This window comes from Carcharhinus amblyrhynchos, chromosome 2 (genome assembly GCF_965287045.1).
Source record: "Carcharhinus amblyrhynchos chromosome 2, sCarAmb.v2.hapA, whole genome shotgun sequence".
Classification (NCBI taxonomy): Eukaryota; Metazoa; Chordata; class Chondrichthyes; order Carcharhiniformes; family Carcharhinidae; genus Carcharhinus; species Carcharhinus amblyrhynchos.
In genome coordinates this window covers 93,899,008-93,914,307 of record NC_137325.1, presented here as the reverse complement: position 1 = coordinate 93,914,307, position 15,300 = coordinate 93,899,008, and the positions used below count along the sequence as shown (strand labels likewise).

Genomic DNA, 15,300 nt, shown 5'->3' with positions numbered 1-15,300 from the left:
AAGACTGGAAAAGTACTGAGGAGCTGGATCAAACCAACTCCCAGATGCATTCTTGCTGCCGGGGATGTTACCCAAGAACAGGCTGGCAGCAAGTGGATCAGCTGCTACCCAACAAAGGCAGGAATTCAACTGAAGTTATTAAAGCTCCAATTAGGAGTGATCTTTCACACTGGTTGATATGCTTGCCAGAGGGTCCATCCCTCAAAGAGGAAGCCACAAGTAGTTAAGGCTGTACCTGCATCGAAATGCCCCTGCTGTAGGATTGTACCTTCTAATCAGAGCAGCCTGCTATCTTGGCCTGTCTAAAAAAAATTATTAATTGTCACCCCTCTGAAGGTGCCTCCACTTTGAGGTGCCTCCTTATCCTCCGAGTTGCCCAGTAACACTCACTTTTCTCAGTGGGGCTACTGAGATTCTGGAGCTATCGACATTTTGAGTCGGTGAACTTGAGGCATCAATGAAGAGGCCACATTATTATGATGTGGATAGTGGCCAGTAACCATTTTTAAAATAGGCAAAGTTTGCAATCCCAGTTGCCCACGAAGAAAATAAATCTGATTTCTTATTGGCACATGTATTTGGATGCAGTTAAAAGTATTGTTCCTTGCATGCTACACAGACAAAGCATACTGTTCATAGAGCACATGAGGAAAAGGAAAGAAGAGAGTGAAGAATGCAAGGTTACAGTCATAGCTAAGGTGTAGAGAAAGATCAACTTAAAGTAGATTCATTCAATAGTCTGATGGCAGCAGGGAAGAAGTTGCTCTTGACTCAGGTGATATACGTCCTTAGGCATTTGTATCTTTTTTCTCAACAAGGCGAGTTAAAACAACAAGATTTTGACAAAATTAATTTTACGGTACAAAGTCAGAAAGTAAAGCAATCTGCACCGACTGTATGACGTGGTATCCTACCAAGCCCTCTCCTCGCCCTACAACTGTCACCTACACTTATCACGGCTAATCTATCCAACGTACACACCTTGGGACATTAAGGGGCAATTTTACCATGGCAATCACCTAACCTGCACACCTTTGGACCTTGGGAGGAAACTGGAGCACCTGAAAAAATCCCATGCAGACACAGGGAGAACGTGCAAACTCCATGCAGACAGTCACCCAACACGAGTTGAACCCGGGCCCCTGGCACCTTAGCAGCAGTGCCAACCACTATGCCACCATTACGTCCTGAATCGGAGAATATTCCTAAGCTCCGCCCATCTGCTGGATAACATAGCCCACCCTTGTCTTTACTCAAACAAAACCGATTAGCCATTGTTTACAATTTCTTCCGCTAAGCAAGCCCACCTGCTGTTTTATGGTTCCCTCTCTTCTACTGTGGCTGGTTAAACAAAAATGGGTAACCTTCTGAACCTGCCATTTTTTTAGATGTTCTGTCAATCTCTACTGCCCAGCATTTTAGTTACATTCACAACAACATTCTTCTCAGAACTAAGCATTACCTCTAAAATTTACATGAACCGGATATCTGTCACAGCCTCCACAATAATAGCTCCTGCAGTCTAATTCCCAGCAAGTGAAGGGTCGGGACCCCCGCTTGCTCCTAATGCAAGGATCCTGAAGCCCATGTGGGTTACCCCAGCTGGTAGGTCTCCAACAAAAACTTTAGACAATAAATATGAATGTTTACACTTACTTTATATGGAGGGGAGGAAAAATGTTTTATTCAGAATCACAAGTTTTCTCACAGGATTTTCTTCCCTGTGGTATCTTTTCTTTCCTGTGCTGTGGATTCCATGTAATTTCTCTTCAGGGGACTGCTCCCTGTGTCAGACACTTCAAATTTGTCTTTGTGTACGATTGCTTTCTCCCCATAGGGAATCTAATTTTATTTAAGAAAGCACTTGTGAGGATAATAGTGACAAAAAAAAATCCATATTTGCAATAAAGTTGTTTTTCTGCTTTGGAACAGCTGAGAATATACAACTGGAGACTTCTTTCTGGTTTTACTGACTGGCTTTTGCAAAGTATTTGGAATTATCAGTCTTATGGTCAGCATGAACCAATTAGACTTGACGTTCTAAGACTCAGCAGTGATTCTCCCATCCCACTGCATTATTTTTAGTGTGGCGGACCGGGAGAATCGGGTGTCTACTGATCCGTGGGATTTGCGCACGTGTTTCCATCACTTGTGCATCTCCCTGCGCTAGATATCTGGTGCCATCTGAGCTGTGCTGGAAACTGGTGGGAACACCAGGTAAGTGATTTAAATCTACATAATCTAAATCAGATTAGCAGGCCTGGGACTGAATTCGCTGGGTCTGCTAGCATCTCACACCCTGTCAGGAGTATTTCTCTCCAGCAGGGTTCAGTCTAGCACCCCACTTTTGGGGAACTAGCGGCACAACCCTGCTAGAGTGAAGGGGGAGTAATTGGGGTCCCTCAGGGGGTGTGAAGTAGTGCCCCCTGGAAATGAGCATCCTGGCAGTGCCAGCCTGTGCTCCTGGCACTGGTCAAGGGGTAATATGCCTATGCCCAAAAGGTGCACTTTGGCACTACCCATCAGGCATGGAGCTGTGCCAAGGGAGTGGGGCCTGGTGGGGCATGGCCATGGAGGTGGGGAGGGGTGCCCTGCAACCATTCTGCCATTGCTGGCCCCATCAATTGCAATCAGGCTGAGGGGGGAGTGGGGGGGGGGGGGGGGGCGGGGTTGGTAGGGTGGGATGGTCAGTGGGGGTGTCTGCCAGGGGAGGGGGTCTCCCTGCTGGGGGTGGGGAGGGGTTCTGCCAGGGGATGAGGGAGTCACTACTTGGAGGGGGCAGTGGAGATTGGGTGGTCTGGGACATGGGGGATGGGTTTGGGGCTGGCCTCAAATGGATGGGGTGGCCATATTAATATTCCTGATTGTGACCTCTGCATTGCGGAATGTGGGAAATTCTTGTCTGAAGTCGCACTGAAAAAACCAGCGTGATTTGCACCAGTTTTCCCACGGATTTGAATTAGAACATTTTCGGGAGAATAGCGGCCCAGGTATCTAATCTCTAAGAGAGTTTTAATTACAACCTAACCTTCAAGATCTAAGGTGGACTGGCTATTATTGTCAGGGCATCACCACTATACCTGAGCTTAAGCAGCTGTTGTCATGAATGTGCCCACTAACAAGTAACACCAAGAATATAACAAACTAGCAGGTTAGAAGGCAACCAGGATTTCAAAAGGCATTTCGTAGAATGAGTCTCCCGGTAACAAGATTAGCACTTTTGGACATACCAGAAGAATACATTGTCCGTGCAATAGGAAACACCGTAGTTAGATTATTGAACCATTCAGGGGAGGCATAAATATGTTAATCTTTTAGAACCACAGAAGCTGAGAGAACAGACTGCACATACACAGAGAGAACTATCAAAGGGAAAGTTAATAAAATTGCCAACCTTTCATGGAAGCAGAGGCAGATTCTATGTAATAGGCTGAAACCATATTCTAGCTAGCAGACCAGAGACAAGAGTACAGAAACCTCCATGGAGACAGTTAAAATGATATCTTTGCTGAATCAAGAAGAGACGTTCCCCAGAATTACTCCTCAATCATATATAGCATGGTAGTTATAAGCTGGTACTTGCGTATAAATCTTCTGAAGTGGATGTTTGGGAAGAGGGAAATCCTGAAGGAGTTTAGATGTCATAAATATACTTCTGATCAAAAGGGCTAATTTCTACGTAAACTGTGTGGTTGTGTTTATAGTTCCTATATGTAACTGTCTCAGGTCATTATAATTCTGTTCATGTGTATGTGTCTTTTCTTAATATAAATAGTCTATATTAAGAGTGATACTATGACTGACTGGGCTGGTTACTTTCCCGTGGGTCTCTGAACATAACTCCTCACACCATTCCAATAAACAAAATTATACACCACCATGAACCGATTTTCCAGGCTGGACCTCACAGATAACATCAGCTGGGTTCATAACAGAAAATTGGAAACTTGAATCTGGAATCCTAAAAAGCTTAAATTTCTTGGGTGTAAGGGATTTTTGACTTTCAAGCTAACGAGAGTGAGGACCATGTACAACCAAGTGAGGATGTGTTTTTAAAATAAGGAACCAAAATGGCTCTTGAGGTAACTTGATCTTATCTGGAAGTATTCAATATAACCATAACAAGTTTAAAATGTCTGCTAAAACCTAACTGATGGAATTGGAAAATAATTTGGAAGTAGCTTTATCAATGGGGCTAAGGAGGCTGAGGTAATTGAAAGCTTAGCAACACATTGAAATATACAAGAGGGATTAGCCAGACCCACTATTTCGAGAAGTGAGGAAATTAAACTAACTAGATTCACAGGAAAGGGTGAGAGAACGAGAGGGAAAGAAAGAGCCAAGGAGAGAGAGTTTCAAAAGGGATTGGAAATCCAGTTAGCAATGGCAAAAAAGGAGAAAGAAAATCTGTGACAAATGGCAGCAGAAACACTGCTGAATGAGGAAGAAAGTGGGTTGAAACGGGAAACCCTTGGGAATGTTCAAGTATGTACAGCCTCTCCAAAAATTTTGATGAAAAGGAAACCAAGACATTATTTTGTGATTTTGAGAAAAGAGCTAGACAGATGAGATGGCCGTGAGACCTTGCCTGTACAGACTAAATTTGTAGATAGGGCGAGTGAAGTATATGCGTCTGGTCCGAGGATATATCTGGACGTTATGAGACAGTGAGGAAAGTTGTACTGGGTGCTGACGAGCTCATTACCAGAGGCTTACAGACAAGAGCTTAAAGCCGTAAGAAAACAATCTGAAGAGACGTACATTGAATTTGAAAGTGATTTTGATGAGACCATTGAAAGCAGTGGAACTCTTAGAGAGAGAATCCTGCTGGTGGAATTATCTCTATTTTAAAGGAGTCAGGAGTAATTTTAAGCCCCAAGGATAGATGCTTTTGGGTTGGCTGAGAAGGTAAAATCTTAAAAATCTTGAACACAAATCTTACTTGACTTGGACTTGCTCACTTTAAGCTTTAGTAGAAGTGGGACAGGAGGCATTCTGAGGGAGTCGTTTGGTGTATAAACATTTTGAAAAAGCCATGTTTCTTTGTCCTTTAAAGTTTCACATTTTTTTAACACATTTTGGAGAAGGGGTCATGTTCCCCATAACCCCCTTTCCCCCCACCCTACTCTTCTCAGCGTAATCAGCGAGCCTGTTTTCATATCTGCAAACACCATCTCTCTTAATAACCCCTCCCTGCCTGCACACCAGTGCCAGATTTAGTTAGTGAGACTTTGTGTTTCAGCTTAATTTTTTTCCCCTACCCATCTTGAGGCCTGAAGGCCGATGCCTTTACTTCCTAACATGTTGGATAAGGAATAACTTGTCTGCTCCCTCAACTATCCAGTGGGGCAGGTGGGGTTGGTGGTTGGTGGAAAGGGGTGGAGGGGTGCTTGGGGGTGGGGGGTGGTTGGTGATTGGCAGAAAGAGTGGAGGAGGGGTGATAGAGTCATAGAGGTTTACAGCGTGGAAACAGACCCTTTAGCCCAACTTGTCCACGCTGCCCATTTCTTTCAAACCCCTAAGCTAGTCTCAATTGCCCACATTTGGCCCATATCCCTCTATACTCATCTTACCCATGTAACTGTCTAAATGCTTTTTAAAAGACAAAATTGGGAAAAGATATTAACCATCTAGCTAATCTTTATAAGATCACCCCTCAGCCTTCTATGGTCCAGAGAAAAAAGTCCCGGTCTATCCACCGTCTCCTTATAACTCAAACTGTCAAGTCCCGATAGCATTCTCTTTTACGCTCTTTCTAGTTCAATAATATTATTTCTATAATAGGGTGACCAGAACTGTACACAATTGGGGGGTGGAGGAGGTGGTTTGGGGATGAGGTCACCTGGGGATTGGATTTATAGGAGCGCACCTCCAATTCCATGCTCACACTTGATTCACAACCTGAACACTGGGTGTCAACTGCTGCTGCATGTGTCAGAACTACAATCCCTATCGGACACCTAATGGGTCTCTCCCTGATTCCATACTGACACTCCTCATTGTGCAGACACTCAGCCACGTGCAATATGGGTAATGTAGTTCTGAGCAGGTGAATGTCTCCACATGACTTGCACAGAACCGAGAGCTGCGTTGCATAGATAAGTCCCACCCCCTCATTTGTGCTATGCTGAGAATTGCACTCATGTCTTGTCTGGCTGTAAGACACATCAATCAGAGTGCCTGCATTTTGGGCATCCCTCTGGCTTTGGGGACCCTGTGCCAGAGCATGGTATGTTTCATTTTAAATCTACATATGCCACACATCTAATCAGCCTCACTAGAGCCTCTCCCAGCTTCGACAACAACTGCTTCCTATCTACTCTGTACTTAACATTTCATTCTTGGTTACATCTTTAAGTCATTGTCTCTTTCATGCAACACTATTACTTTTTCCACTTTCCCTCTTCCTGTTTATTTTTTCTCACATTTTGCCTCTTTCTGTTTCACTCTCCAGATATTGCTAGCTATTAATTCATTGTGAAAGTCTGGTCACTGCCAGTGTAATATTATGACAGAGATTGATGGTAATAAAAGTGACACAAATTGAAAGAGCCAAAATCTATTTATGATGGATCTGTGCTTATTTTTCAGAATAATTAAGTGGTATATATTTTAGAGCAAAAATGAGTAATCCCCATGAACAATAATTGCAGGGCTGGAGATTCAGACACAAGGCTATGTATTGCTGGCAGGCTAAATATTGGCCTGTATTTTGTGGTCGGAATGACAGGAAGTTATCGGTGCTAATTGTGTTCAGGAACCTGCTCCTGTACAAGCTTCACTATAACTTGGTGGTTTGAGTTATAAGGAGATGCTGGATAGACTGGGAATTTTTTCTCTGGAGCGTGGAAGGCTGAGGGGTGATCTTATAGAGGTCTATAAAATAATGAAGGCATAGATCAGCTAGATAGTCAATATCTTTTTCCAAAAATAGGGGAGTCTAAAACTAGAGGGCGTAGGTTTAAGGTGAGAGAGAAGTGTAACAAAAGGGTCCAGAGGGGCAATTTTTTCACACAGAGGGTGTTGAGTGTCTGGAACAAGCTGCCAGAGGTAGTAGTGGAGGCGGGTACAATTTTGTCTTTTAAGAAGTGTTCACACGGTTATACAGATAAGATGGATATAGAGGGATATGGGCCACATGCAGGCATTTGGGACTAGCTTAGGGGTTTAAAAAAAAGGGCTGGTAAGGACAAGTTAGGCTGAAGGGCCTGTTTCCATGCTGTAAACCTCTGACTATGACTGTGTGAGTATCTTGCTGGGTGACTTAGCAGTGAATCACATGATGTGAAGTTGCAATACTGAAAGAAAGCCCCATCTTCTGAAGCCAACAATGTTGAGACACCTGTCAATGTTACTTTTTAGGACCCTTTGAAGTCATGACATGCAGATTTGTACAATAATTGTTTAGGATGTTTAAACATCTGATGAGCTGGTCTAGTCCGCCTGGGACCCTTTGCCAGTGGCTCCAGCATTGAGCTCTGTATCAGAGACTTGGGCTTAGATATGCAGTAATTACCTGCAGACTGTATAATGGTGATTAACAACATAATTCAACCGGCACCTCACGTGTAGCTACCCTCTCAGATCTACAGTCAGTCCCAGATCTGACCAACAATCCACCATCCGAGCCCAATCATCCATCCTCTAATCCAACTATCCACCCCACTGACTTGATCCAAACTGATCTGATCCCCACCACCACCACCCTTGTACCCACCTCCCCATCTAATCACCCATTGGCTCCACATCATTAAACATTAACCTAAATTTGGCAGCTGATGAAATAATGATTAGATGAGTGCTCTGTGCTGTTGATGTTTGCTAATCCTCTTTGTGAATGGCTGCCTTATGGCTTCACTGCCAGGATATTCCAGCTATAAGGACTTTAAAAGATGCAGCAATCTTCATAGCCAGCAGTGATCGCCCCATGATCACTGCTAATTAGAGAATCTGGGTGATATCTACCTATCACCCTTACCACAATAAAATAGGCTGAGCCCCATGTCAGTAAATTTTAATGGTTTGACATGAGCTGCAGAGCTGGGCCAAGAGGTGGCAAATGGAGTTTAATATGGAAAAGTGTGAGGTGATTCACTTTGGTAAGAGTAACAGGAGTACAGAATATAGGGCTAATGGAAGGACTCTTAGTAGTGTTGACGAGCAGAGACATCTCAGGGTACATGTGCATAGATCCCTGAAAGTTGGCACCCAGGTTGATAAGGTTGTTAAGAAGGCGTACGGTGTGTTAGCTTTTATTGGTAGAGGGATTGAATTTCGGAGCCGTGAGGTCATGTTACAACTGTACAAAACTCTGGTGCGGCCGCATTTGAAGTATTGCATATAGTTCTGGTCGCCGCATTGTAAGAAAGATGTGGAGGCATTGGAAAGGGTGCAGAGTTGGTTTACCAGGATGTTGCCTAGTATGGTGGGAAGGTCTTATGAGGAAAGGCTGAGGGACTTGAGGTTATTTTCATTAAAGAGAAGAAGGTTACGAGGTGACCTAATTGAGGCATACAAGATGATCAAAGGATTGAATAGGGTGGACAGTGAGAGCCTTTTTCCTTGGATGGTGATGGCTAACACAAGGGGACATAGCTTTAAATTAAGGGGTGGTAATTATAGGATGGATGTCAGAGGTAGGTTCTTTACTCAGAGGGTAGCAAGGGCGTGGAATGCCCTGCCTGCAGCAGTTGCGGACTCGCCAACTTTAACGGCGTTCAAATGGTCAGTGGATTGGCATATGGATAACATTGGAATAGTTTAGGTTAGAGGGTCATTAGATTGGTTCCACTGGTTGGTGCAACATCGAGGGCTGAAGGGCCTGTACTGCGCTGTAATGTTCTATGTTCTATGAGCTCAATTGGTGTTAAATATCCTTTTGGGAACTGAGAATTAGTTTTGATGGTATAAGGCATGAATTAGCCATGATGGACTGGGAAACATTACTGAAAGGAAAGACAGTGGACAGGCAATGGCAGGCATTTGAAGAGTGAATAGTGAACTCCAGAAGTTGTTTATTTCTGTTTGGTGTGAGCGTGGTATGGGAATTGTGACCAAACTGTGGCTTACAAGGGAAATTAGAGAGAGTATCAGATTCAAGGAAGAAGCATAAAATGGACAAGAAAAAGCAATAGGTCTGAGGACTGGGAGCAACTTAAAGTTCAGCAAAGGAGGACCAAGGGATTGATTAAGTAGAGAAAATTGGATTATGAAAGTAAGATGGCAGGGAACATAATAACTGATTAAACGTTTGTATAGATATGTAAAGAGAAAAAGATTGACAAATTAATTACAGTCAGAAATGGGAGCATTCATAACAGGAAATAAAGAAGTGGCTGAGGAATTAAATTTGTACTTTGCTTCAGTCTTCACAAAAGAAGATACGAACAGTATACCATAAGTGCTGAGAGAAACATGTTTTAGTGAGGAGATGAAGGAAATCAACATTAGTAGAGAAATCATTTTGGGGAAATTGATGGGATTGAACAACAAAGAACAACACAGCACGGGAAACAGGCCCTTCGGCCCAACGAGCCCGCGCCGCCGTCCCATTGTCTCAGTGACCTATTCATGATTTTAATCTACGCCTAATGTGCGAGGATCAGGGAGGTCCAATATAGGGACAATTTGTTACCCAATCAATGAGCCTAAAAGCGCATCTTTGGGATGTGGGAGGAAACCGGAGATCCCGGAGGAAACCCACGCAACCACGGGGGGAACGTGCAAACTCCCACAGACACAGGCCCAAATCCATGTGTCCGCACAGCAACAGAGATAGTCTCTGAGCTGTCATGTTGCCCTCGAGATGGTCCAGTTTAAGCACACTAATGACATGAAGCAATAGGCAACTCCCGAAGCAACATCGAAGAGCAGCCCACTACAACCTGCCGCATGCATGCCCCTTGCTGGTCAACTTGCTGCTGAAGGTGGATAAATCCTCAGATCCTGAAATTCTTCATCCCAAAGTACTTAAGGAAGTGGCCCTAGAAATAGTAGATTCATTGGTGGTTATTTTCCAAAATTCTTTGGACTCTGAAATAGTTCCTACAAATTGGAGGATCACAAATGTAAGCACGCTATTCAGAAAGGGAAGTAGAGAGAAAACAGTAATGGAGTCTATTATCAAGGATTTCACAAGGCGACATTTGGATAATCAGTTAATCAGAATGGATTTACTACAGGGAAATCATGCTTGATGAATATATTAGAATTCTTGAGGATGTGACTAGTAGCATTGATGGAGGAGAACCAGTAGATGTGGTTCATTTAGACATTCAGAAGTCTTTCAACAAGGTCTCACATAACAGACTACAATATAAAGTTGAAGCACATGGGATTGCAGGTAATGTCTTGAGATGGATAGAAAGCTGGATTGGAAGCAAAGAGTTGGCATAAATGCATCTTTTTCTGATTCGCAATCAGTGACGAGTGGGCTTCTGCAGGGATCTGTCCTGGGAACCCAACTGTTAACATGTTCCCTCTTCCAAATCGTTAATATATGTAATCTCCAAATTTGCAGACAATCCTGCGAACAAGATGCAGAGATGTTTCAGCGTGATTTGGACAGACTGTGTGTGTGTGGGCATCTGCATGGCAGAGGCAGTAAAAAGTGGATAAATGTGAAGTTATCCGCTTTGGTAGCAATAATAGGAAGACAGATTATTACTTGAATGGGTGTAAATTGAGAGGAGTGGATACTCAATGAGACCTTGGAGTTCTCTTGCATCAGTTGCTGAAAGTAAGCGTGCAGGTGCAGCAGGCCGTAAAGAAGTCAGATGGTATGTTAGCCTTCATAGCGAAAGGATTTGAGTGTAAGTATAAGGGTGGTTTGTTGCAATTGTATAGGGCACTGGTGAGGCCACACCTGGAGTTTTGTGTGCAGTTTTGGTGTCCTTATCTGAGGAAGGATGTCCTTGCTATAGAGGGAGGACAGTGAAGGTTTACCAGGCTGATTCCTGGAATGGCAGGTCTGTCACATGAGGAGAAACTAAGTTGTTTAGGATAATATTCACTCGAGTTTAGAAGAGTGAGAGAGGGTCTCCTGGAAATTTTGAAAATTCTAACAGATTCTGACAGGTAAATTCAAAAATAATGTTCCCAATGGTGGGAGAAATCGAGGTCATAGTTTGAAGATAAGGAGTAAACCTTGTAGAACTGAGGTGAGGAGAACTTTCTTCTGGTGAATGTGTGGAATTCACTACCACAGAATGTAGTTGAGGCCAAAACGTTCTCTGATTTCAATTAGAAATTAGAAACCTGCCATTCCAGGAATCAGCCTGGTAGACCTTCACTGTACTCCCTCTATACCAAGGACATCCTTCCTCAGATAAGGACAGCTCTTGGGTTAAAGGGATCGAGGGCATCAGGATATTGAATTCAATGATCAGCCATGATCAAAATGAATGGTGGAGCAAGGTCGAAGGACCGAAAAGCCTATTCCTGCTTCTAATTTTTGTGCTTCTATGTCTCATTCCATTATAGTTAAATATTATTCTAGATTTGGACAAACAAAAACACATCTTTTTTTTGTAACCTTTGTCTGTCTTTCTTAATTCCATGGTTCTTCTCCTCTCTATATTTTGCTCTCTGTAAATAATTTGGCATTGAATTAAGTATTGTAATTTACACATGACAGCTCATACTTCGTGCTGAATTAAGCACTCTTCGGTTAATTGGTTAAAGAGACACACTGGATCCTACCATTGGACCTGTTTTTGGCAGCAATACATTGGATGGCAAGCCCTCTGTCTTCCTCGCCACTCTTGACCTATTCCCCATGCTACAATGAGTGCCAAACTTGGCAGTCCAGCCGCTGTTTAAAAAAAGGAATTGGCAAACAAGCATGTTACCAAGCCAATTATCCTGTATTCTGTGCTGCCAATGCCATAAAATGGTCGGCGTGGGCAGGTGAACAGGAATAGGTGGCACATTTTTGAATAACGTTTTTGGTCTGGTTGGAAAAGAGGCGATGCAGGGAAGAGGGTGGGCTCAACTTTTCGGACATGCCTTTGGTGCATCAGAGCATCCACCCACCAAGATGTTATTCCCCTTCTCTTTGTTCCTTCCCACCCAATCTCCAAAGCCCATCCACCAACTCCACTGCAACCCCCCTCCCCCCACCCAGACTGCCCAATCCCTCCCTGTCATAAAAGCCTGAGACTCACCTGGCTTTGGGCTACATTTCTTTCTCCTTCCCGTGGTCTGTTTCCAGTCCCAGGTAGTGCTGGGGGGCAGAAGCATCACCATCAGCCTGTTTGTCCCACTGACAGTGCAAAATCCTTGCACGGTGGGCTTTTTTTAGGCCAGTCAGCTGCTATCTGACTTGCAATGTGTGAATAATACATGAAGTTCAGCCCACCAATGATGGCCCTGTCCCAAATCCCCCACAGAGTTCATAGTACTGTTTTGGATTTCTAATCATCACAACTTCCAGTGCAAAAAGCCTTTGTAATAACTGGCTGGCATGCCACCATTGAAATATGGGCCAATACATAACAAAAGAGCATGGCTTTGGGATAGCACATATGAAACGCTGCATATAAAACTGAGATATGTCCTCAGATTACCCAGTTTTCCAAACCTAAGCCGAAATAAGAGCTGACATGTTGGGACTGATGATGCACAATGCTCAGGTTCTGTGCAGTAGTAAGTTTTAAATTGGTTTTGATTATATTACAATTGGATCATGATCTATTCTTAAAGTGTCTTTACACTGTATACTTAGTGCTCACTTGGCTATTGAGTTGACTGCAAGCGATTTATAAAATCCTAGTTTCCTATTTAAAAACTAATATCTTTTGTTTTTGTTTGCAGGGGCAGACGTTATCAACTTTGACGGCTACAGTCCATTGTCCTACATGTTTAGAAATAAGAAAATGAAAACCTTAAAGGATATTATTTCACTGAAATTTAAAACGTCTGAGAATGAAGGTGTAATATTCCACGGAGAAGGGCAGCAAGGTGATTATGTAACGCTTGAAATCAAGAAAGCAAAGCTGGTTCTTCGTGTGAACCTAGGTAATCTACATTTCATCTGAATTTTCTTAACATAATTGACAGCACTGCAATATTTGCTTTAGTCTCAGTCATAGCAAACATTAAATGGCAAACCTTAATACTACATTATATACGAATCACAACTTTACGAACAGCTTTAGTAAAATTAGCTCACATCAATCTTATAAGTAGATATGAACTTTTGAGCATGAAGATCTCACTTGAATCATATGATGCAGATGGAGGCCATTTGGCCCATCAAGCCTCCACCCAGACCTTATCCCCATAACATGTCCAGTCAATCTAACATGCATAACTTTGGAGGTGAAGTGTTGCCATATTTTCTCCAAATGGGTGAGCTGCTTTCAGCAAGTTTTTAATTTTCACAAATCCTTCATCTCTAAACTAAATAATCAAATACATGTGTATGGAGCAAAAGGAAAAATGTGATTGTACAAGTAGAGGGACATATCTTAAAATGAGGGTGCATTTGGAAGGTCTTCTCATGCGATGTTACAGCTGTGCCCCTCTCGAACCTCTGAATGAAAGAGCTTTAATCATAAGTCTTTTTTTCACCTTCAGTGTTGTAATCCCCCAAAACCTGGATAATTCAATATTGTGTGGCAGCCCCTGATTTAAATTCGGCAGTAAAATTCCAGAACTGTGGGTGAAAATGTAGGATAATAATTGCAATGAATCAACTGAGCACCTCTGAGGATGTTGTAAACTCCTGACAGTTTGCTCTGAGATTTATGAACAGTAGCAATTGTGGAACTCAGAATTATTGTTTTGAACCCAGTCACTTTTTGTTTTTACATTATGCAGCCCATTTTATAACTCCAGGGTATCTTACCTTTGCATAGAGTACAGTAAAAACATTGTGAGTTGTGTGGAGCATCAAAAGAGTAAGACAGCTGTCATCATATTAAATCTGAAAGTAAACTTGTTGCTAATACTCATGCAGCTGATGATTTGTTAGATTGTGCTGTGATGGTTTTATCACTTAAGGCCTGAATTTCTCGCTTCATGGTGAAAGCAAAAGCATATAAAGAAAATGTCAGCAGCCAAATGAGGCACAATTTTTTGTGGTGGACATCCGACAAGAGGGAGACATTCTCATTTTTTAATCTAATTGATCTATTAAAGGATATTGGAAGACATTTAAATGAAATGGTTAGTGGATGCACTAAATGAAAGAGGCTCAACATTGAGCTCAATTAGTTGGATGGCTCGCTCGTGATGCAGAGCGATACTAACAGTTCCTGTACCTACTGAGGTAATTTATGATGGCCCACTTCTCAACCTTGCCCCTAAACCTGAGGTGTGGTGATCCTCAGGTTAAAATTATCACCAGTCTGCTCTCCCCCTCAAAGGGGAGAGGAGCCTATGGTCACGGAGGACTGTGGCTACTTTACCTTCTACACAGGAAGTGATGTATCGTAAGTGCAGGAGTTCTCCTTGGCGTGACCACACACCCAACATGTCAGAGTTGGTAAATGACTCTAAGAACTTTTTAAAAAATGTTATTCCACCCAAAAAACCAAATTCAAATCAAATCCAATTCATGATCCCCAAAGAGAGGGACAAACAAGATTCAAGCTGACAAGATGAGGCATAGCATCCCATCTTGGGCTTGATCTAATGCTTCATTGTAGCCCAAAGGTTGAGATGGCGTCGAAAAATGTTTTCATTCGACGTCTTGGTTAAACCTCATCAGCTATCCTGTTGATTGACTCTACCCTGGCCAGGGAGATCAACCTGTCTGATCATTGACTCTCCCCTGCCATGTAAACTGTGTAAGTTGTTGGCCCTTTCTCACTGTTTCTATACAACCCAGCAACTTGATATGGTACCAGGAGCTCCGAGATGGCACAAGGACTTTGCCACATCGATCCACTCAGCTTTTTTTCGTGTATTTGTCCAGAAGACCCAAAGAACAAAGAAACACTTCGACAAAAACATTGCTGATAATTGGAAGATGTTTGAATAAGAATGAAGGATCTACTGTTGTGCCAGTCTCTATGATAAATTGATAAAGTTACAAACATACATACAGTTGTACCTAGTGTGCCTGAACGTGGTCAAAAAAACTGAATTCTCTCCCAAGAGATGGAAGATCAGAAGACTATTTTTAAAAATAGTGAACAGATATGCGCACCAGTAGAAAGTGTATTCTTGGAAGGATATGTTTTCAACACCACTAATCAGATTCATGCAATCATATGCCCTGACGTTGAAAGTTCTGGCAAGAAAATTTGTGTTTCGTACTTTCGTCAATGAACTTGTAAGAGACAGCATAGTTGC

At 42.7% G+C, this 15,300-nt stretch overlaps 1 protein-coding gene across 2 annotated transcripts in view; it reads left to right on the top strand.

Moving 5' to 3' along the window:
• LOC145356548 (contactin-associated protein-like 2) overlaps positions 1–15,300 on the top strand; it is a 1,680,587-nt gene that overhangs the window by 697,242 nt on the left and 968,045 nt on the right. For both annotated transcript variants that reach the window (XM_080209322.1, XM_080209313.1), the window contains exon 5: positions 12,814–13,017. In XM_080209322.1, coding sequence (XP_080065448.1) covers positions 12,814–13,017 — 204 coding nt within the window. The remainder of the gene's footprint in view (positions 1–12,813; positions 13,018–15,300) is intronic.